Below are 24,479 nucleotides of genomic sequence, written 5' to 3'. Positions count from 1 at the left end.
TTTGAACACTGGATGTTACTTCATGTTATATCACTCATCCTCACACAAATGAACATAAACAACAATAAATAAATAAATGTCTTTTTAATTATTACTATTAATGGCTATTATAATTTATTGAAGACTATCCACCACTAAGTCTCACAACAACCTCTGAGATGAATTATTATTTCCATTTTTCAGATAAGAAAACTGCAATTCTGAGATGTGCAGTGACATGTCCAAAGGTCCATTAGTTAATGAGTGGAGAACCCAGGATTGAAATCTGTCTAGTTCCAAATCTTGCAAACATTCCCCTTGGCCATACTGCTTGGGTACATACAATGAAAGACATACTCAAGACATCATCCCAGACTTTAAGGAGCCTATATTCTAGCTGTTAGGACATGGCAAAATAATGGGAAAGTTAAATGATGATACAAAAGATAAATGAGAAACTGATAAAAGAAATGGTAAAATATCACAAATTAGAATGTTCTCTAACTTGTTTACAGAGTTCCCAAAACTTATTTGTCCATGAAACTTATCTTTGTGTCATACCTATAAAATCCTAAGTAAAAACTGTTTTGAGAAATACAACACAGAAAATGCTGGTCTAGTTTGTAGGTGTACTAGGACTTTTAATTTAGAGGAGGAAGCTGCAGTGGTCTGGGTGGGCAGAAGAGAGAGGAGAGAACAATTAAGTTGTAAAAACAGTAAACATATTCTTGAATACAAATCCCAGAAGTGCAAATTAAGTCAACACACTTTTACTTTATCAAACTATTTTTTGACAACATTTATTGACTGTATAGCACTTTCCATCTATTAATACATTTAATCCTCACAACATTCTTATGAAGTAGGCATTATTATTATGACTTCTATTTTCTGAGGAGCGATCTAAGTCTCTGTTACCCAACAGCAAATCAAGGAGCCAGGGTTTGAACCCAGAATGTTCAGGCTCCAGGGCGAAAGCAACCAACCACACTATGGTAAACTTCCTCTCTGAAGCAGCTTCACTTTAAACCAGCATTTCAGGTAATTCTGGTACAGGCACAATAGATGCAGGTTTGAGAAGATATCTGATAACTGAAAGCTGAAACTAGAGAGTTGTTGGAAAACTTTAGCATGCATCAGAATCCCCTGAAGGGCTTGTTTACACAGAGATCGCCGGCCCACTGCCCAGACTTTCTCATTCAGTACATCTGGGGTTGTCTGAGAATGTGCATTGCTAACAAGTTCCCAGTTGAAGCTGATGCTGCTGACCACACAACCACATGCTGAGAACCACTGGTTTAGATGAGGCTACGAAAAATTTGAATATTGTGTAAAGAAATTTGGGTTTTATCCACTGAACGGTGTGTGTGTGTCTGTGTGTGTACCTGTGCCTGTGTTTTGTCTTTAATGTTTTTGACTGGTATAACATTACATAATAAAAAATTCAAAAACTACAGAGAGTATATGATAAAAGCAAGTCTCCCTGTTTATTCTATTCACCAGCCCCCATATTCTCCTCCCTAAAGCTGTGTACATTTCTAGTTTCTTATGTATCTTTCCACAGGAAACAGAGGGAAAAATGTTTTTTAGCATTCAGGTACCCAGAATAAAGTTCACTTATTTTCTTGTTATAACAGTCTAGTAAGTGAACTACTGGAACTTACTATCTAGGGAATTGACATCATATAGGCTAAAGACCTGGATCAAAGAACTAGAGAATCTTAGGTGTAGATAGATACTCTAAATGAGGAAAGTAAGCCAACAGAGAGGTTAAATAACTTGTCCAAGTTCACACAGCGAGTGGCACAGCCACGGTTCACACCCATGTTGTTTGACTCCAAAGCCAGGGCTCCTTGCACTATCCCTCAGGAATCTGAGGCCCAATGAGAAGAAGGGGCTTTGCTTAGTTACTTAGATTTTCTGATTCCCTGTCCAACGGTCTTTCTGTTTGGCCATACCCTATCAGGGAATGACTTTTTAAAATTTCCATTCAGATTTTTGAGTTTTTATTGCTTTTGACCAAGGCTATGAAGCTAAGAAAGAGAAGGTCTAGTATGCAGTTTCTCTTCCTGTGGAAGATCCTTTGCCTCTAGAACAGGGGGGCACATTAAATTACCAAATATTACAAAATGTGTGACTCAACTATTATATATATTAAGAGGCATCATAGGTCAATTAACTGCTTAGCTTTGAAATCTGTTGACTTATCTCAGCCTCAGCCTCTGTAACTGTCGAAGGGGAGAGGGAGATAATGATACATATAGAATACTCTTAACAGAAGCTTTAACTACAAAGGAATGTGTGTAAAACACCAAACAGTATTTGGCACCATGAGAAAAACAAAGTTATTATTATTTTTCATTGCACATTCAATTAGTAGAGTGGCTGGAACTCCTAGGTACAAATTAAGGTTTGACAACAAAAATAATCAATTTTACAAGTCATTTCACACAAAAGCCATGGAATCCATTTTAACTGTGAAAAATGTTCAAAAATGTTCAAAAATTAATTCTTCTAGAGTTGGACTACTAAAAATGACCAAAGATAATTCTAACATATTGAAACATTCTAGGTGCAGAATATCACTATAGCTTGTCTTAATATTTCTAGGATTTTGGTGTCCAGAGTTCTAGGTAGAATGTTTCATAATAAAATGCAGACTATTCTACTGTTTACAAAACACTTTTTGCATGTGACCTGGGGGGCCATTAAATAAGATCATAATCAAATTTCACCTCTACGCCTTGCACTAAACCTCTGATCTATCAACTCTGAATTCCCTAAGAAAAACAAAGCTATCACTATTATTATTATTATTGTTATTTTTACTTCATACAGATTGCTTATTAAGGTATACTATAAAATTTTAGATATTTAGTTTATTTTTTGCCATACCTGCAAATTCAAATCATTTGTATTCAGGTGCTACCTTGAAGTGAGAACGTAAGTTAGACAATGGCTCTCAAAATTTTACTATACAAAACATGATGTGATATAGAACAGACATCACCAAAGTTTTTGGTCCTAGGACCCCTTTATACTCTTAAAAATCATGGGCAACTCTAAAGATCATGTGTTTATATTTTTTATATCTACTGGTATCTACCCTATTATAGATTAAAACAGGAGTTTTAAAAATAATTACTATCTGTCAATAATAATAGTAAACCTATAACATGCTAAATAACATTTTTATTCAAAGTAACTATATTTTTCTAAACAAAAACATTTAGTGAAAAAGGTGACATTGTTTTTATTTTTGCAAATCTCTTTAATTTTTGGCTTAATAGATGGTACTAGAATCTCATATCTGCTTATGAAATCTGTTAACAAAATCCAGCCTTACACAGATATGTAGTTGGAAAAGGGAGGAACATTTTAATAGTCCTTTTGGATAATTGTGATTTTTCTTTGATACTACAACAAAACTCAACAAGTGGCAGTCTTTTAGGGGATAACAGCAATGTAGAATCTGAAATTACATCAAAGAACTTTTCTTACTCTTCACACCAATACATTAAAATCAACTGGTCTATTTTGCATTTTGAATGGGTTTTTTACTCATGTCTGATTTTGTAACTCATGCATTGGTCATTTGGAAATACTGCTTCGCTGAGTTATACATATTCTCCAGATGTTGACACATTGCATAACATAATATCAACAAATTACATTAATTTATATCACACTAGTCTTATCAGAAAAGCCTGTAAGTATTGGGAAGCTGTCAAGCTTACAGTGGCAGATAGGAATTTTCCAAAATTCCAATTTTTGCTTGATAGCTCAAATTTTACTGTCAGTGACAGATACTGTCAGTTGTTTTCCTTGAAGTGACAAGCTCACTTTGTTCATTTTTGACAAAATGTCTGCCCAAAACCCAAGTTTAAATAACCAGTTTGTCAGTCATTCTTTTTCTTAAAGACTTTTTTTTTTTTTAAGAGCTGCCTTAGGTTCACAGCAAAATTGAGAAGAAGGTATAGAGATTTCCCATACACTCTCCACTGGCTTCTTTCTGTTGGTTTGTTTTTCTCACCAGTTTTTGTTTTGTTTTGTTTTTAGTTCATTTCTCTAACACTTCCCTTTTATTTTCCCTGAAAAAATACTCAAAGGAAGATAGTGGCACTTAAAACTAAAAAAATACGAGCTTTTATAAGATTCTTAACCTTTATCCCTGTAAACCAGTAATCTACTTTGAATTGAATAGGCCCATTTATCTTTGATGAATCTTTTTCATACTTTCAAAGGCAAATAATTTTATTAATTTTTACAAATAACTTTTACAGTACTATTATATAGTACTACTACTATAAATAACAATTACTAATATAATGTATAAATCACTTATATTGTAATGGCAACATATACAAACTACAGAGCTTTATACAAATTGATTTGATTTCATAAGGTACATTCAAGTGAATTTCGAGCTGCTACTCTCAAATTAATAGTATCTGGGAAATAATAAGCAATAACATAATTAATGATCTGGGTAATCCCTTTGCTTATGAAAGAGTCATAGTTATTTCTCAGGATTTATATAGTGTGTCAATGCAATGCTCAGATATAAAACTAAATTAAGATAGAAAATGTTCCGAAGTAAAAACATTCAACATATCCTTTTGTCTCTGGCTCGGAGGGACTGGCTGCTATGAAACTTTGGCACTTACTTTCCGATTGTGTTGGGTAGCATTGTAAGTTGGTTGTCATCTACTTTTAGAGTAGTTAATTTTTTCAACAGTCCTAAAACAGAGAAGAAGGTTTATTAATACATAAAGACAGATCTCTGACAGGAAATACAATACGAAAGAAAAAGAATCACTTGTGATGACTACTTATCATGCCAACTGGCTACACTCTGCTTATATAAAGCTACAAATATATTTGTATGTAGTCTAGTCTCGACTGTCCAGTTGTAAAAACTTCACTTACATCAGTGGGAGTTCACGTACATCAATGCAGACAAATAAACAAAACACAGAGCTCCATAGAAACCTAAGTTGACAGCAACACTACCACATTTCCCTTAATTAGTAAACTGCAAATGGACCAGATGAAAATTTTTGAGCCAGCTGTGATTTAATATTTAATTAACTCCTAAGCACTAATGACTAACATCCCTGTTGTGATACAAATTAAAAACAAATCTGAAGTAAGCCTAATAATCAACAAATGGGCACTGAGGTATTGCGATGCAGTGCTTATAGTTATGGGCTTGGAAAATGACAACATATGACCTCATACTCTTTTTGTTACCATAAATCCTTGACTTGGATCAGCAGAAAGCACAAAAACTTGCAATTTTAATATACCGAGTAGAACTGGCCAAGAATCGAAGTTTCAACTATTTATATTTCACTGTCAGATTTATGCCTTCCATACCCTTACTGCCTGTTCTATTCCTAGGGTTTTATGAGTATAGCCACAGAGTAACTGAAGAATAGCTTCTTTTACCCAGCCACGATGTAGTATCAGAATGGCTTAAATAGCCAAAGTCCAAGGGCAAATTGTGGTTAATTTTTGTTTTACGTTGGAAATATACATATATACTGTAAGCTACTTTTTTGTTTGCAGAAAACTTGTTTTCATGGATATAGTGGGTTCCATGGTCAAATGTGTTTGGGAAATGCGAAATTAAACAACAATAAACATATTTCTTTAATGAAGTTTTCCTAGGAGCTTTTAATACACTAATGTAGCAATGTGACTCTCCTAAGCTTTTGTGGAATGCGTGTGAGTGTGCAGCATACCCTGTACAGCTAGTGTTTTGTGAATATGCTTTGAGAAACACTACCATGGACCATGCCCCCCCACCTCAAGTATTCTGAGGATTCCTTAAAGGCACAGAGTAAGTCAGAATAGATGAAATAAGCGATTTTTGCACTTTAAATTTCAGTATGCTCAGTTACATATTCTGTAGAAGCACTTGGAATCTCCAGTGGAGATAAAGGTTCTCACTGTCAGACTGCTGTGAGAAAATATCTACAAAATATTGGAGCTTAATACATCCACTTGTGCCCCCAGGCTTCACTGCTGAAAACAGCAGCACCTGGGAAAGAGCACAATTCTCACCAGGGTAATTTATCTCTGAAGTTTGCTCACCCACCGCCATATTCATCTAGGTTTAAAGGGTGACTGAATCACTTCAGCTTCTCTGGTGTGTATGTAAGAAGTATCAACCCTGGAGATATAAAAGAGCTTGTTCACCAATTGTGAAAAGAAAACAGGGGGTGATGGATTACAGCTAATTTTTTATGACTTGGTAGCCCTTATCAACCACTGCACCTGCCCACCAGTGGGGCTAGACGAGGGTCGACAGTCTCCATGTCACTTGACTGGGGCATAAGAAGTTTTACGCTGGCTCACAGACCACCGTGCAAACACCATGAAGCCAGGCTGCAACGTAGCCTTTAAGAGAATCACAGTACCAAAGTCTGAAAGTAGTGGTGAAAAATCTTGAGGCATGTTAGGGACTAAAACTAAAAGGTTGATGCAGCAGAGATTTTTTGGAGAATGGAGTAGTGGCTCTGACACCTGATGGAAGCTTCTACAGCTTTAAAGGTGGAAGCAAGTTGGGTCTCTGTGCTTAGCTCCATGTCTGTGGGTTTAAAGGAACCTTGTTCATTTGTGATGGGGCTACTTGGTCACTCACATATTCCATCCAAGGGGATGTTCTTTGGACAGATTCTGCAGCTTCTGCAGGAATATGGTTGTCCTCAGAGCAGAAATAGGGCATCAACCTAACCTTCATTGCTCATGACTTCTAACAAATAATTCCTTTGTTGCATTTCTATATCATATCTACTTGGATGTTTTCTTTCATCCTACAGGAACCAAAGGTATTCTATTCCGTTCCTTCCCTGTATTTGTGACCTTCCCTAATTCCCCACCTCTTTAGCCTACATTCCCAACTAAGTACTGAAGGGAAAGAAAAAGGAGGACTTTAACTATGATTTTATATATATATATGTGTGTGTATATATATATATATATAAAATAAGTAGCAATGTATTAATATGATTTGTTATCAAAAATAGCTAATATTCCCATGGCATTTACACACATGTAATAGAATTTTGAAAGCCAAATAGCTGTGCACTCATCAAATTTAAGATTATAGTAATTATTATATTATTATAATAGCTAACATGAGCACACAAGCACTTACTATGTGCCAGGTACTGTTCTAAGTAATTTTACATATATGAATTCATTTATTGGTGAAAATAATCCCATGATGCAGGTACTACTACTGCCCTACTTAACAGATGAAGAAACTAAACACAGAGAGATTAAGTAGCTGGTCTAAGGTCACAAAGCTAGCAAGATAAAAAAGCCAGAATTTGAACTAGGATAACTTGACTACAAAACCTGTGTTCTTAACTGCTAAGTGAATAAGATAAATTATTTTGGACAGTAAAAAAAAAAAAATTATATAATTAAAGCTCTAGCTAGAGGAATAAATGAGCCCCTTTCATGTTCCCTGGAACCAGACAAGGAAAGGGACTCAGCACACAGGTTTTGAGTGTATCACTCCATTCAAATACCTCAGAGCTGCAGAAGAACTAAAATAGATGTGAAGTAAAGATTTTAATTTTAGTTGCTATTTTCCTTAATTGATACTATAAAATTTCTTATCTTTTGTTCTTTTAAATGTTGGTAGTCCAATTATGTCCAAATAAAGAAGATAAGATGCTATTTCCCATCCAATCAGAATCAATGAATTCTTTTAGGGCCTTAGAACACAGCTCTCAGTCTCCTATCCCAGATGCTTCTCTTGACCAAGAGGGGAATTTTTGGAGGTAAGTCAGCCATTCCACATGTATAATCAGGGACTCTGGCAACTCTGCAGATGCATAAATGTAATTTTCTCTGAAAGTCAACAGGGTCCAAAGATACAGTCTCAGGAGTAAGCTCCTCTAACAAAGTTACTTTCCTAATTTGAGAGCCATTCAGATTCTTAATGGAGGTGTTAAATACATAGTACCCGCTTTCTATCCTAGCCTGCTTTATGCTGGCCAAGTACCTAATCTGGTGTTTTCTATCACCTTTCCATGTTGTCTTCCCCAGACCATAAGGCTAATTTCCTAGTCTACCTTCTTAAAGAAAGATATTTTAAACAAATAATTATATCATCTTTTATTTCACTATGTGCCATTTTCATTTCCAGAATTTCTAATTTTTTTTTATAACCACATATTCTTAGTCATAGTTCTTGTTTTTGTTTTACAAGTTATTATTTTTATGAATGTTATTGGAACTTTTGTCTATTTGAGGATCTACACATATTTAAAAATAATTTTTTATATTGCTTGATAACTTTAGTTTTTCCTGGGTAAATTTTCCTATTTGAGTTTTTTGTTGTTGCAACATTAGTTTTCCTTTAAGATTCCTGTTTGCATGCTCATTTGTGAGGGTGAATACTTTCTCCTTATCTATGCTCACCCCTCGCTCTCTAGCAGTTCTATGGTTACCTACCCTTGACCCCAGGTTTCTGGAGTTCGGAACCAGGTCTGGTATTAGCAACATGGCGCTCTCATCGCATGTGTATAGGGCAGATCCGGTCCAAACTAGCTGTGACTTGCCAAAGTTTTCAGCAAGGAACGTGTATCTGTTCTCTCTAATGCCAGCTCCACATACCAGTTGTAGCTTGTTTCAGGCTCTCTTCACAGAAAAGGAGCTGTTGCCTCAATCTCCTGTGCATTTGGATTCTCCTGTTATGCTTGTGGTACTTAATTTTTTTTTTTTTTTTCCACTGCGGGAGTGGAACTTAGAGCTGCCACTGCTGTTTGTGGTCTGGAGCTCATCAGGCGTGGGGTCAGTGCTATATTTCTATTCTAGCTCCGGTTCAGGTAGATGTTCATTCTTCTTAAAGCACGGCTCAATTATTTTATTTGCTAAATATTTAAGGAGCCCTTATTACAAACTAGGCACAGTTCTTGGTCCTGAGGAGGCAATAAGGAACAAAAATATGTTCTTTAATTGTAAGTCGCTTTTCTATTCTCATTATGTCTTTGAAGAGATATGGAGTGGTGATGGAATGGGGGTTTAAGGCATGTATCTTGAGTGGTTATCTTGACTGGAGATGATCACCCCTGTCATCTTAATGCAAGGATGTTCTCTTTTTTTTTTAATGAATAATATTTTTTTATTATATTATGTTAGTCACCATACAGTACATCCTTAGTTTTTGATGTAAAATTCCATGATTCATTACTTGTGTATAACAAACTGAGGGCTTTGGGGGGAGGGGCGTGGGGGATTGGGATAGGCTGGTGATGGGTAGTAAGGAGGGCATGTATTGCATGGTGCACTGGGTGTTATACGCTAGGATGCTCTTTTTAACATTATACCTCCTCACCTTCTACAACATAAAACAGTATTTTCTGAACTTATCTGATTATAAGTTTCATCTAGGATGTTTAATAAAAACAAATCAGAGAGCCTATCACAAATGTAGTGAATCAGAATTTTCAGAGAAAGAGCCTGGAAATGTGTAAGTGTTCAATAAAGCTCTCGCATTAGTCTTACAATGGAACAAGCTGGAAAAATACTGTTTTTATAAAGTATGTGGTTACATAAATAAAAGATTATCAATATACGAAGGAAGAAAACCTAGCCTGCTATTAGCTTGAAAGAATGGTGAAAATGGAAACAAAATATTGAAGAAAAATTTGAAATACTGCCTTGTCTTCTGGCTTCCTTTCAATCAGAGTACCTAGGTTGTAACTTAATTTTCAGAGGTTTTAATAAGTTCCAGAATATATGACATATCAAATTCAAAGAGTGTTAAAAACTAATCTCCAAAGTTAAATAATTACCCTCCTGAGTCCTCTCATAAATAATAGTAAGATGTCTACACAAAACGGTTTGCTCATTATTAAATTAGAAGGAGTCTCTAGTTATTTTACTCATACAAAAATTTATAATAAAAATGGATTGGGTACTTGACATATACTAACAGACAAATTCTCTGGTGTCATAAATCTTAACAGCATATAAAAGACAATGTACCTGTCTTTAATAAAAGAACCACAAAGAGATTTTATATTTATTATATATCTTTATGTTATTTCTAGATTATAGCAGTGTTATAAGAGTATTGAAAATAGGATATGGCAACACTCTGTGGATAGAAGCTAACTCTATGGTGATAAAAGGAGACATACATGGTTATCAAATTACTCTAAATCTAAGAAATATACTTTTTAAAATTTATAATAATTTTTTATTATGCTATGTTAGTCACCATACAGTATATCCTTAGTTTTCAATGTAATGTTCCATGATTCACTATTTGCATATAACAACCAGAAATACACTTTTTCCAGTAACATTTTATAACTTAAAAGATCTGAATTAAAAAAAATATGTCAATTTGGTAAGATCGTTTCAATAGGAGAGCCTTCTTGAATTTAATAACTAGTGTTACCATTTCATTCTAAGATATTGGTAAAATACTATTTTTTATCTTTAATAATGAACTTGGTAATTTATTAGTATCAGTCAGGCTAATAGTATATTCCCCATATCTACTGATAAACTAGGACTCGGCCAAAAAAGGAAAATGATATATTTCATATAAACATTCATGACATAATAGAATATTCTCACCTATAGAGTCAGGCAACTGTTGCAACATATTGGATGACAGTAAGAGGTCCTCAAGGGCTTCACATCCAGAAATGTCCATGTCAACCGTTTCTATTCTGTTTTTTGACATATCCAGGTATACCAACATCTTTAACTTCCCTATAGACTTGATAACATTGCATAAACTCAGGGTTAGTTGAGAAACTTTCACAAGACATTTGAAAATTATAAAAACCACAACACTGTAAAACTAATTTTAAAAGCAACTACAACAATAACAAGCATTGGCAAGAATGTGGAGAAATTGCAATCCTCATACACTGCTAGCAGGTATTTAAAATTGTACAGTCACTTTGAAAAACAGTTTGCTAGTACCTTAAAACATTAAACATAGAGTTTTCATATGACCCAGCAATCCCTCGGCATATACTCAAGAATGCAATATACGTCCACACAAAAACATAAATGTTCAAAGCAGTATTATTCACGACAGCCAAAAAATGGAAACAACCGAATGCTTAACAATTGATGAATGGATAAACAAAATGTAGTATATCCACATGTTGTAATATTATTTTGCGATAAATGCAAATATATGCTACAAAATGGATGAGCCTTGAAAACATATGCGTTGAAAGATGCCGGTAACAAAAAAAAAACACCTGTTGCATGAATCTATGTATATGAAATGTCCAGACTAGGCAAATCTATAGAGACAGAAAGAAGATTAGGGTTGCTGGAGGTTGGGGGGAAGGGGACATGGGAGTGATGGCTAATGGCTTTCTTCTGAAGATAATGGAAATGTTCTAAAATTAAACTGTGGTGATGGCTATACAACCATGCGAGTATTCTAAAAGCCACTGGATTGTATATTTTAAATGAGTGAATTTTATGGCATGTGTATTACATCTCAACACAACAATCTCAAAGATGCAGAAGAATGAATGAATGAATGAATGAATGAATGAATAAATACAGATTGCCACCAAAACAACATATGTTGACATGTTGAGTCTTATAATTTCAAGTGCATGAGAAAGGTTTTAAATTACGATTTGGACTTTATCCTACCAAACAGATTCTGTATCTTGTTCATTCAACAGTTCTTTTTGAGGATCTACTATGTGTCAGGGTTTGTGTTGTACATGGGAGAACAATCATGATTAAGTCAACTAAGTATGAGGAGAGACTTGTCATGATACAGACAAAGTCTTTATCCTTGTGGAGCTCATAGTAGTGGAGGAAAATGTCAAATGAACAAATAATTATAATACCCTATAGTATATGCAAGAAAACAAAGCATGTGGAGAATGACATAGAAGCACAGGGCTACAAAATGCCAGGAAGACACAGATTATCAAGAAAAGGAGAACCTGCGCCTGGAAGAGAAAATGACATGTACATTCACAGCAGAATGTGAAAAATCATGGCACGTTTAAAGTAGAGTGGGAAATTCGATTTGTAGGATTACAAGAAGCCAGGTATTAAAAGGCCTTACGTGCTATGTGAGGAGATGTCAATTCTACCTTACAGGCAAGGAAAGCTGTTCAAGGTTTTTAAGATGGAGAATGACATGCTCACATCTGTGCTTTAAAATACCAATTTCAGGGGACTGTGGAAGAAAGATTCATGATGGGAGTGGCAGAGACCCATCACAAGGATCTGGAAACGGTGTAGCTGAGGAGATGAGAAGGACCTGAATTAAGGCAGGAGAAGTGAGGATGAAGAGGGGATGGGCTCAAGAAAAATTTAGAAGTGGGAGAATTAGATTAGTAACTAATTACTGAGGACAGGGAGGAACAAAGTCATACTGTGAACAGGAGTATCAAGGGCTGCTTAGTTGGGACATGGACCACAGAAGTCAGAGCAAGATGAAAGTCCTCATTTTCTTTTTCTTTCAGGGCGTGTTTTGCAAATAAATGCCCCACACATCTCCATGTTCACTGGGTCATCTGTTCTTCTAATCTACCTGTGTATACTTTAGTATATTGTCTCTAATTATTTGACAAGAGTGTAAACAAACAAACAAACTTATTACACACACAGGCACACCTTTGGCACTGTGCTAAGTACTTTATATATATTATTTTATTTAATACTTCATATCCTTGCTACTCAAAATGTGTTTTGCAGACCAGCAGCATTGGAACCACCTAGAAGCCTGTCAGGAATGTAGAATCTCAGACCCGCTCCAGACCTACTGAATCAGAATTGGCACTTTAACACGCATTAAAGCTTAGTAATTAAGTAATGTCACACGCTGGGTTTCCTGGGAAGCACAGACAAAGAGAAGTTTATGAGAGAGTGTTCTTAGGATTAAACCAGCGAAAGACAGAGGGGAGAAAGCAAGCATGACTGGGCAGATGAAGATGCTGAGCTGTGATGAAGTCTTGAGGAAGTCTGCAGCTGGTCCTTCAAGACTCACTAAGTTGGGATTGCCCTGTAGTTGTCCTGAGGAAGGGTGAGGAGCCAGACCTTCATCATTGGTCATTGGGTGGAAGTCTCCTGGAATAAGGATGAGACCCTGGGTAAGGAAGTTCTCTTCAGCTGAAGCAATTCCTGAGGAGGGTGGATAGCTGCAAGTAGCATTCCCAGAAGCTTCAGAAATAGAGTCAGTTCTTCATTCCAGGAGGATGATGCATGACAGCATCTACTACAAGTAACATTCCAAGGTTACCCCACAACTAAGGAGTGGAGCTAAAATTCAAACACTCTTTTCTCAGATTACAGACCACAAAACCTGTTGATTATATTGTCAGTTACTGACCTCTAACTCCCTAATTAACCCAGCACATATCTCTAGGCCTGTTCCCTTGCTCCCCATGCAGGCAGAGAATGTGAGCAAGGTCTTGGAGTAGACGAACAGTTGCTAAGCTAGGAAATAAGTACTTTGGGCGACTTAGGTCAGGGGGCTGAATTCTCCCCATGTCTGGAAATATGTCACTTGAAAAAATACTGTCACTTTACCTATAGATTTCTACCCCAAGGAGCTATTATGTTACCATGGCTCATTCTTCTCTTCTGGTGAGCAAGAAAAGAATGATGTGTGTGTGTGTGTGTGTGTGTGTGTGTGTGTGTGTGTGTGTGTGTGTTTCTTTTTTGTTCCTTTATCATGAGAAAATGTCTTTACTCTTTGAAGCCTCCTTCATTGTTATCTGCACTGCAACTCACTATTTTGGTGTGAAATTTCAAAACATCATTTTTAGAAGCAAAATAACACTTTGCTGTTTATTTTTTGAGTCTTTCTAAACCTTCACTTTCAAGCAACATGTAAAGGCAACAGTAGCCTGGAGTGATAAAGGCCTTTGAAGTCCACTGTCTCAGAGTACTTGGGGATACTGAATCTTGCTCCAACATCCCTTGACATAATGGGGTCTATAAGTGAGCAGTAGACAGCAAATGAATGGAGTGGAAGCCATCACAAACAAAAGAAGATATTGGAGTTTGTTTAAGAATAAATACAGATTCAATGTGTTGTTTAGTCACATTTTGATGGATTGATCTTAGAGGGGCAGTCACGAGACAGCTACGTAGAAGACTAATTTTTCATCATCATCTACTTGCTTCTCTGATTTATGAAAAGCAGAGTAGCATAATGATAGCTCAGGCTTCCAAAAGTCTTTTACAAGTATATGAATTTAATGTATTATGATACATGAACTAATAATAAGATGAACTTGCTTTTTTTCCTGTGTCTTGTGACATGAAATATTTAGGATTAATCATTCTTTGAAACTGATAGACATGGGTTAGCTAAAGGCTGCATTCAAGATAAGCGTTTCAAAGACGTGTGTTTCTAAGTACTTGCATAGCAACTATTTGCCAGCATTGACATTCAGAAAGCCATGCCTTTTTATGGCAAGGACGTAGGGGTATTCCCCCAAGGAATAGAACAAAATATGAAACTCAAGTATACTAAGTAAAATGAGAAATCTACTTAAAGCAGTGTTTAAGAAAAATCTACTCTTGAAACAGACAAATTAGGCAGCATTATCTGTTTCATGGACAGTTTGATTACTACTTTTCCATTTAGATAATAAGCCTACTAAAGAATCTGAAGTCTCAGCTGACTTTCAAGGTTGGATTTTGGAAATGTAATGGCTATGAAAAGAAAGATGGACATAATTCTCATTTGTGCCTTCTGCTGATTGTATAGCAGCGGCATTTTGGAACATCATAGTGAACAACAGCTTCTGGTGCTGGTTTGAATTATCACCATCTACCTGCTGTGTGACCTTGGGCCAGTTACTTACTCTTTCTGTTTTAGTTTCCTCATCCATAACATGGGGAGGGTAATAAACCCTACTTCACATGCTCATTATGAGGATCCAGTGAGTAAATATTTGTAAAACACCTAGCATTTATCATGAGCTAGCCATTATCTAGGTGTTTTTGAATTAATAAATATATCAAAGAGGCAGGTATAGACTTTTCCAACTAGATATACATTCTGATCCTCAATCTTTGCACAGGGAATTGATGAGTGTCTTACCTGTGTTGCTCCAGGATCTGCACCTACCTTGAATATGGCACAAATCAGGTTCTACTATGTGTAGTGGAATCTAGATATGTCTCTCCTATTATGTGTGGGCTCTTCAAATAAATATATTCAAGGTCATTGAATATATTATCTTTGTAACTCTAACATTAGCACAGTTTCTGGTTCATAGAGGTGTATTTATAAACGGATTTTTAATAAATCAATATATAAAGGATGTGCATGCTTTTTTGTTTTGTGTCTATGATGACAGTATAAATGTATTCTTTTGATAAGAGAAAAGGTATTTTTTCCCCTTAATCTTTTGCCACATTTTCTCCTTTATGTGGTTTCATGCTTGTTCAAAAGAGAAAAACTTCTTATTCTAGTTGCTTTTGCAATCATTTTAAGGAATTTTTAACGTCAAGTCAAAAGAAGAATAAAACTGGCTTTGGGAACACACATCCAAATCTCAGTGGCTGAAGAGTTATTACAAATCCAGCTGTCCTGTCTACTTAGCCCAATGCAAGGGTTTGGAAGTGGCTATTACCAATAGGAACATTGTGGTTGATGTGTGTGTGTATGTACATGCTTATTTAGGTGCATGTATTATGAGTGGCAAGAGGCAGTGTTTTATGACGCCATTCTTTCACTGAATGGAAAGGTAGGAATGTTCACACTCAGTGAGTTGACTGGTAAATGTACTATTTGGGAAATATTACTGGATTGTCAGTTAGTTGAAAAAAAGTGGACTCTAGTTCTACTTTCTATTTTTAACACTTTGTAATTTGTCACATACCATTTTCAAAAATTTAAGTGTATCCTATTGGAAATCACGCAAACTGAAAGAAAGACTTTTATTTTGTGGAAGAGCTCTAACATATGAGCAGAAACAATTATCTAGTTACCTATAGGAATAAATTTGATTTTGCAAAAATAAGACTTGAATTTTATATGCTGCACTTTCTTTTTCTATATGTAACAATATAAATTTCTTAGCTTTTAAAAATCAGTATGTGGAGAGATGAAAAATGTAATCCTAAAAGAACAAGAAAAATCTTTCATACATTGTATATACCTGCATCACTTACAGAAGGTATGTGGGGGAAAAAAAAAAACGACTAGTGAAAAACACTTGGTGACCAAACAAATGTTTTACTTTGAAAGTCAAACACTGAGATTTATAAATGAAGATTATTATTAATTATAATTAATATATAACATAGATGCTAGACTACAACATGTCATAATAAAAACTTACATACCCCAGGTAGCACTTGTAATGCATTATTATCCATCCACAGCTCCCTTAAATTTTGTATTTGATCCAGAACTTCAGGCTAGGAGAGAGATAGGGAGAAAGAGAACAAAATTGGTCTTTTCTTAGCACAATATAAGTGTAATTTCTTGAATCTGGAAACTTTATTTGGGAATCTAATATTAATCCTGTAACAAGTCCTAAGTTTAACAGACTTCCATCAAAACTGGTAGTCCCTGAGGCAGCCAACCTAGAGCTGATCCGGAAATAATTGGAGCAACAATAATAAAATTAAAATTGATTATTCTCTCTTAACACCCTACAATCATACTTTATAGCATTTATTACACCTTAATTACTCAGTGTGTTTGTCTTCACTAGAATATAAGCTTTTGAAGGGCAGAGCAGTGTTTGTTTCTAAATTACTATTCCTTGTATCCCCATTGTTTGCCATGGTATTTGGCACACAGCAGGTCTTTATTATGTGTGTGTATTAGAACGTTACACACATACCCCCCATAGGCATTACATTACCGTGAAATGATGATAGTATGAATTAGACCCATTCATTTCTTATCCCTTCATTTACTTGACAAATTATTATTGGTTGAATAGTGAGGATGCCCAGTATGTTAAAGGCACAAGGTAGGATCCACAGTTATTCAAATCCGGTTCCTGCCTTAAAGTAGCTGATGATTTAATCAAGGAGACAAATACATTTAAGTAACTGAAACAGAAGGTAGCATGCGGGAGAAAAGAATAACGTAGAGAAATTCAGAGTAAGGAGAGTGAGAATATGATCAAGGTGTAACACAAGTGCTTAATGAAACACTCTAATTCCCTAAATTGAAGTTGTCTCTAAATTCTACCTATGGGCAGCAGACTATATAGAGAAGATAAAAGAAGCTATTGCTACCAGCATCATCTCTTGATTTGTGATGACCTTTTTCTGATTTCTCTCCCAAAATTTTCCCGTTCAGCACTGTAAGGCCATCTGCTTCCCTTGAAGTTGATTCCTTTTTGTCACTTCAGGGAAGTGAGGAGCTCCTAAGCTAGTTAGTGCGTTGTATTCACCTGGCCACAGGGGTTGGCTCAAGGATGGGAACAGGATCCATTCAGAGCAGATGAGAACTAATGTTTCTTTTACTGGGACTTCAGGGGAAGAGACTCTTTTTCTTCCCTGTTGGGTTAGAAACTGGAAGGGTACAGCTCTGGGAGCTTCAGGCATGAAAAACAGGGAAGAACCTGTTTGAGTTAAAAGATGGATCCTGATAAGGTATTAGGCTGAAATTAAGCCACACCTGAAGTCAGATTTTTTGTCTCTTTCAACTGAAAAAAAAATATCACTGAAACAAGATACAACCATAGTTCAATAAAATTTGAGACCTAATTAGGAAAACCAGTGTATTTTATAGAATAATAGTGGAAAAGAATGGAGTTGTTTCTATGTTATGATGAGACTATTGGTAATTGTGGGTCAGCAGAAGTTACACACACACATCTTTGACACATTAGGAAGGCTTCAGAGACTGCCAGGACTACTTTGGAGAGAGTCTCTGAGGCCTTTAGGCTACAATTGCAATGGAACATGGTACTATTCTTTGGAGAAATTTATAACAAGGATGAATGGATAAAGAAGAGGTGAGATATATATATATATATAAGTATATATATAATACACACACACAGACACGTACACAGGCACACACACATACTGGAATATTACAAAGCCATCAAAAAATGAAATCTTGTCATTACAATGATGTGGATGGAACTGGAGGGTATTATGCTAAGCAAAGTCAGAGAAAGACAATGATCATACGATCTCACTGATATGTGGAATTTAAGAAACAAGGCAGAGGATCATAGGGGAAGAGAGGAAAAAATGAAACAAGACAAAACCAGAGAGGGAGATAAACTGTAAGAGACTCTTAATTATAGGAAACAAACTGAGGGTTGCTGGAGGGGAGGGGGTTAGGGATGGGGTAACTGGGTGATGGGCACTGGGGAAGATAGGCATTGTAATGAGCAATTGGTATTATATAAGACTGATGAATCACAGACCTGTACCCCTGAAACAAATAATACATCATATGTTAACTGAATTTAAATTTTAAAAAGTTTTAAAAAATCTCTCAATAAACACAGAAAAAAAAAAACACACCAAGGATCAAAATCTACAGTTAGAGCATGGCATTCAGCTCTGCAGACTCAGAGGCACGTGTGAATAAGTGTGGGGGATTTTTTTGTGTAGGAAAATATTCTCACTTTTACTTAGATGAACTACTCTACCTGTATGTTAAGCTGGGCAAGAATGGAAAACAAATCAAGTGTACAAAGCACACTCTGATGTGCAGAGGCTTTAAGGCAGAGGGCTGGCTAGGAACAGTCAGGCCAGTTGCAAATATCAGTCACATGGTGCAGATTTTCCTAAGCCTATGCATCTTGCAGACTTTAGAAAAAGAGTTGCATACTGGTAACTTCAATACAACCTTATGTATGTAATAAGATGGATATTAATTTATAAATGTGGAACAATGAACATTATTTAAAATAAACTCAATTTTGCTGTGGTAACAAATTAATCCTGAAATCTCAATGGCTTAACACCAGATAGGCTTACTTTCCACTGTCCACTGTCATGGGTTCTGCCCCCAGAGTATTATGTTGCCACCATCTCAAGACTTCTAGGAGAGTCAAAGCAGAGAAGAGAGTATAAAAAACCAGCCACTGCTCTTAAAGATCTCAGACTGGAAATGACCCATACCACTTTTGCTTATATCTCCATGTCTAGAACTATTTATAAGGCCTCAACCTAAGTTCAAGAAAGGCTGGGAAATATAAGAGAAATTCATGGAATAGCTGGTGAACACTACTGTCCATGCCACACAGTTATATCATATATATAAAAAAAAGAATGATAAGAATGGGTACAAAGTACTTTAGTAATTTAGTTATCCCTTTATTTGGTAAGTAGTTATTAAACATCTACTCAGTTACAGGCGTAACACTAGAGTCATAATGCATGGTATGGTCTCTGCCCTCAAGCAACTCATGTTCTATTTCTGGGGCAAACATAGAAAAAGTAAATACATGGTATTATGGACGTATAAAGAAAGGGGGACCTAAATGCCCTAGTAATGAGGAAGCCACATAAGTATCCATGGCGCCACATACGTATTCATGAGAAGGAGTAGGTCAGTAGAGAGGAGAGGACAGGAAGCACATTTTAGCCTGAAGCAGAGATGAGAAATAGCGTGAGCAATGAATGGCAATAGGCAGTTTTCTCTACTGAGTGTTAAGTTTGAAATAGAGTGAATAGCAGAAAATGAGGCTAACAAAAAGAGGTGGGTTTTACGAAGTCCTCATATTTTTTTAGGCAGCTAGAGCTTTATTATACTGGTGATGGAACATCACTATACTATTCTTAATAGGAAGTGACTATGGCAGATTGGTATTTTATGTATATCTATCCTGGTGATAAAAGAAAAGAAAAAAAACTGGAAAACTTAATGGGGCTAGTAATGAAAGATAATGAGGAATAAGGAGAAGATGTTGGATTCAGGAAACATTTAGAAGATGAAAACAGTAGGACTTGGTGATTTGATATAGGGGTGAGAGTGGGAGTCATGGTTGTCCCCCAGTTTCTCAGCACCTGTGGTGCCACCAATGGAGCTGCAGATTATCAAGATGGAAACAGATATATGAGAGAAACTGAATTCAGTTTTAACCATAATTAGCTTTAGATTCCTATGAGACACTGGTGGAGATGTCCAGGAATTGGTTAGCTATTAAAATCTGAAGCTTAGGGAATAGGTCTGAGCTGAGGATACAACTTAGGTATTTTGTGAGAGTATGGGGGAATGGGAGGGAATCAGAGGTGCAACTGACTGAGGGAGGAACCCTGGGGAACACTAACGTTTGAGAGCTAAAAACAGGAAGAGCTAACTCAGAAGAAGGCAAGAAGGAATAGAGTCCAGGAGAGTAAGGAGTTACTAAAGTCCAATGAATAGTGTTGTATTTTTTTATAACAATTTTTTATTATGTTATGTTAGTCACCATACAGTATATCCTTAGTTTTTGATTTAATGTTCCATGAATCATTATTTGCGTATAACACCCAGCACACCATGCAATATGTGCCCTCCTTAATACCCATCACCGGCCTGCCCCAGTCCCCTACCCCCCACCCCTCTGAAGCCCTCAGTTTGTTTCCCAGAGTCCATAGTCTCTCATGGTTCATTCCCCCTTCTGTTTGTTTCCCTCTTCATTCTTCCCTTCCTTCTCCTACTGATCTTCCTGCTATTTCTTATGTTCCATAAATGAGTGAAACCATACGATAATTGTCTTTCTTTGCTTGACTTATTTCACTTAGCATGATCTTCTCCAGTCCCGTCCATGTTGCTGCAAATGTTGGGTGATCATTCTTTAAGAATAAGGAAGTGAATATGAGTATCATTTACAGCAGAGGTGTGCAGTGAAATAAGAGACTGAAGCTGTCCACTCAATTTTGGAAACAGCAGCATACTGGTAATCTTAGTGATAGAAATTGAGGGACTAGGATGAAATTGAGGAAGTCAAGCTGATAAGATGACACTGGCAAAGAGGGTCAGATTGAAGACAAATAAAATGCTATAAAATTAATGCAGTAAATTCTAAGAGGTGACAAGATGAAATTAATAGCACAGAAAAGAAGCTGGCCTTTAACACAAGTAGGACAACTCTTTCACTGAGAATCAAGGGAAGACAGTAAGTATGGTTGTAGGTGAGCTTGATGGGGGGAAGAGAAGAAGTGGAGAGAGGGCATGTCTGAAAGTCTCAACATTCCTTGATGAAGTAAGGAGCAGCGTAATCTATTGAGCAGGAGGGGTCAAGAATTTTGTATACATAGTGTGCTTGGGGAGAATGGCACATACTAGCATAGTTTGAGGGGAGTCAAAGAGGAAGTTAAGGGCAATCAAAAGAGCTCTATCAATGATAATTATTTTAACTTTTTTGGTGACCAGGTGGGGGACTGACAGTGTAAGAAAAAACAGAAGAAGAAAGAGATGTCAGATTTCCATGAGATTGGCGAGGAGTTTAGTACAAGTGAGGGACTGAGAGAACTAGAAATGTGAAAAATTTGAATGAGAGCAGAAGTTAGGAGTTTAAGATTTCTGAAGTGGTTCTAGGCAATAACAGTCTTGAAGCTGGAACTCTGGGCGGTATGAAATCTTGGTGTGTGGGCAGGGGAGGATGCTGTGGGAACAAAAGATCTCACATGGTCTCTAAAAATTTGGGTACACTTTGAGGTACTGTATAATATGCTCCCTTGGCTATGTCAGAGAAGGTGGCAGATAAAGCTGACCAATTATACCTGTAAAATAGCTCTCACATTGGGTTCTACTGGGAACCCTAGACATCTACGACTACTTGGAAAGGAATAACTAATGCCAACCTATATTTCCACTTCATTTCAAAGGTTCTCATTTAATTTGTTTAATAACATCATAAGGTAGTAATAGTCCTACTTTATGGGTGAAGAATCTGATAATAATTTCCTGGGGAAAATGAGATGATTTCATGAGGGTTGCACAACTGCAGCTAGGATAGTTCCTCAGGTCTTCTGGCTCTATAGATGACATCATGTTACAGCTTAAAACTGAAATTCTGAAATAACGAATAATGCTGGTGATCACAGTTGCCCAATAAAGAAAGTAAAGCATATGCCAGATTTCAAAAAAAAAAAAGATAGTATTTTTATTACTGGATGTTATAATAAAATGTGCCACAGAAGAAATTTCAGCCAGTTCCTAATAATAGCAGAGAGAAAATAAATTTAGTAGATCAATATATGACCTTGCTGAAACAAAAACCATAACATGAAGATGATGCAATGACATTTCATGATCAATAAACAATCTTAAGTGGATCTTTGAACTAAACTAAATGGCTTACACCACCCAACCTTACACATAAATTGCCTTTACTCATACCACAGATCTTCCTTGATTTACAATGGGGTTACATCCTGATAAACCCATCATACGTTGAAAATATTATATGTCAAAAATGCATTTAATACACCTAATCTATTGAGCATCATAACTTAGCCTAGCCTACCTTAAACATGCTCAGAACACTTACATTAGGCTACAGTTGGGCAAAATCATCTAACGCAAAGCCTATTTAATAGTAAAGTGTTAAATGTCTCACGTAACTTATTGAATACCATATTGAAAGCATGAAACAAGAATGGTTGTATGGGTACAGAATGGTTGTAAATGTATCGGTTGTTTACCCTGGTGATCCCCTGGCTGACTGGGAGCTGCGGCTCACTGTTGCTGCCCAGCATGGCAAGAGAGCATCCCACTGCACATTGCTAGTGGTATGATCAAAATTCAAAATTTGAAGTCCAGTTTCTACTGAATGTATACCATTGTAAAGTCGAAAAATTGTAAGTCAAACCATTTTTAAGTCAGGGACCATCTGTAGTTAATTTCATAGGAACGTCAATTGTTTCCATTAAAAATGAGTGAATTTACTCAAGAATGGCTTTGCTGGGGGCGCCTGGGTGGCACAGCGGTTAAGCGTCTGCCTTCGGCTCAGGGCGTGATCCCGGCGTTCTGGGATCGAGCCCCACATCAGGCTCTTCTGCTATGAGCCTGCTTCTTCCTCTCCCACTCCCCCTGCTTGTGTTCCCTCTCTCACTGGCTGTCTCTATCTCTGTTGAATAAATAAATAAAATCTTTAAAAAAAAAAAAAGAATGGCTTTGCTGGTGAAAGTGTGTGAGCTGAGCATTCATATAAAGTGCTTTGAGGATTATGGATGAGCACAGTCTTCCCAGGAAAACATATTCAAATGTTTCTCATGTTTCAAAAATATATCTGCTTTCAGGCAACTATCCTTACTGAGATGCTGTGAAATATAGAAAAAACCTTATGATAGACAAATTTCACTGCAGAATAATTGATAATATTAAAAAGTTAGTCACAATCTAAATAAACAATAGCCTAAGGGAAGAGATAACCAAATTATGATAAAATCATATGTTGGTATAGTACACAATAATGAAAGTGAATTATCTATATTTTTAAGTATGCTGATGGATGGATCTTGCAGACATATTGAATGAAAAATAGGTATAAAAATTCATATAGCACAAATTGATTTCCATAAATTACAAAACAGTGCTATATATATATATATATACACACACATATATATACATATACATAACATGCAATTAAAATAGGAATATATGGAATAGAAGCACATCGAATTCAAAGTTGTAATTGTGCTGTGATGGGAACAAGACTAGGAAGGACAGCATAAAAGACTTCTATTTGATCTACAGTGTTTTATTTCTTTCAAAAAAAGATTGAACTCAAATACAAAAAATAGTTAATGTGTTCATTTTGGTTAGTAGGAGTTTGATATATTTCTTTAAAATTTTTATATTTTATATCTTTATAAAATACACATTTTAAAATATAAATATTTCAAAATGTATATTTTACAAATATTTATATGTTTTGTAAAATATCCTTTTTCAAAATTTTTCCTCTCTTCCCCTATGATCCTGTTTCGTTTCCTAAAGTCCACATATTAGTAAGATCATATGAAAATTGTCTTTCTCTGACCAACTTATTTCACTTCGCAGATATACTTTTATATGTTTTCAACTTTTTTAAAAGTTAGAAAAATATCAGAAGAAGCTATATCAAAATATTAACTTTAAAAATATCAGTGGGATTATGAGTGATTAAAATTTTCCTTATTCACTTTTTTTCTATAATTTCCAAATTTTCTATGGCATATAGATATTACATTTAATAATAAAAAAGATCAGAGAACATTTTAGTCTTCTAAATTTATACCCACCTAAACTGCTTTAGAATTCTTTTTGAAGTGAACCTACTTTGATTAGTTAAAATGAGCTAAGAAAATGATTACATCAGTTTTAACATAAATAGAACAGATATTTTGCATGACTGCAACAAATTCCAATAACTCCTGTCATGTATATACAATTTTAGGCTGTTCTATGGATTTGGCTATATGTGTCACTTTTATTCCACTAATTTGCATAATAGAGTTTGACTATATTTATTTATACAGCTATTAAATTTTTTCTTCCATGAGGTTAAGAGAAATACTAACGGAAAAGCATAATATTCACATTTATCTAATTT

The 24,479-nt window shown here is 35.8% G+C and overlaps 1 protein-coding gene across 9 annotated transcripts in view; it reads right to left on the bottom strand.

Annotated features, from left to right (window-relative positions):
- Window positions 1-24,479, bottom strand: part of LRRC7 (leucine rich repeat containing 7) — a 555,497-nt gene that overhangs the window by 118,808 nt on the left and 412,210 nt on the right. For all 9 annotated transcript variants that reach the window (XM_034653683.1, XM_034653674.1, XM_034653676.1 and 6 more), the window contains 3 exons: window positions 16,312-16,386; window positions 10,591-10,735; window positions 4,647-4,719 (listed from right to left, as the gene is read on the bottom strand). In XM_034653683.1, coding sequence (XP_034509574.1) covers window positions 4,647-4,719; window positions 10,591-10,735; window positions 16,312-16,386 — 293 coding nt within the window. The remainder of the gene's footprint in view (window positions 1-4,646; window positions 4,720-10,590; window positions 10,736-16,311; window positions 16,387-24,479) is intronic.

This window comes from Ailuropoda melanoleuca, chromosome 2 (genome assembly GCF_002007445.2).
Source record: "Ailuropoda melanoleuca isolate Jingjing chromosome 2, ASM200744v2, whole genome shotgun sequence".
Lineage (NCBI taxonomy): Eukaryota > Metazoa > Chordata > Mammalia > Carnivora > Ursidae > Ailuropoda > Ailuropoda melanoleuca.
The sequence above is the reverse complement of the archived record's forward strand: the minus strand, read 5'-3'. Positions and strand labels throughout refer to the sequence as shown.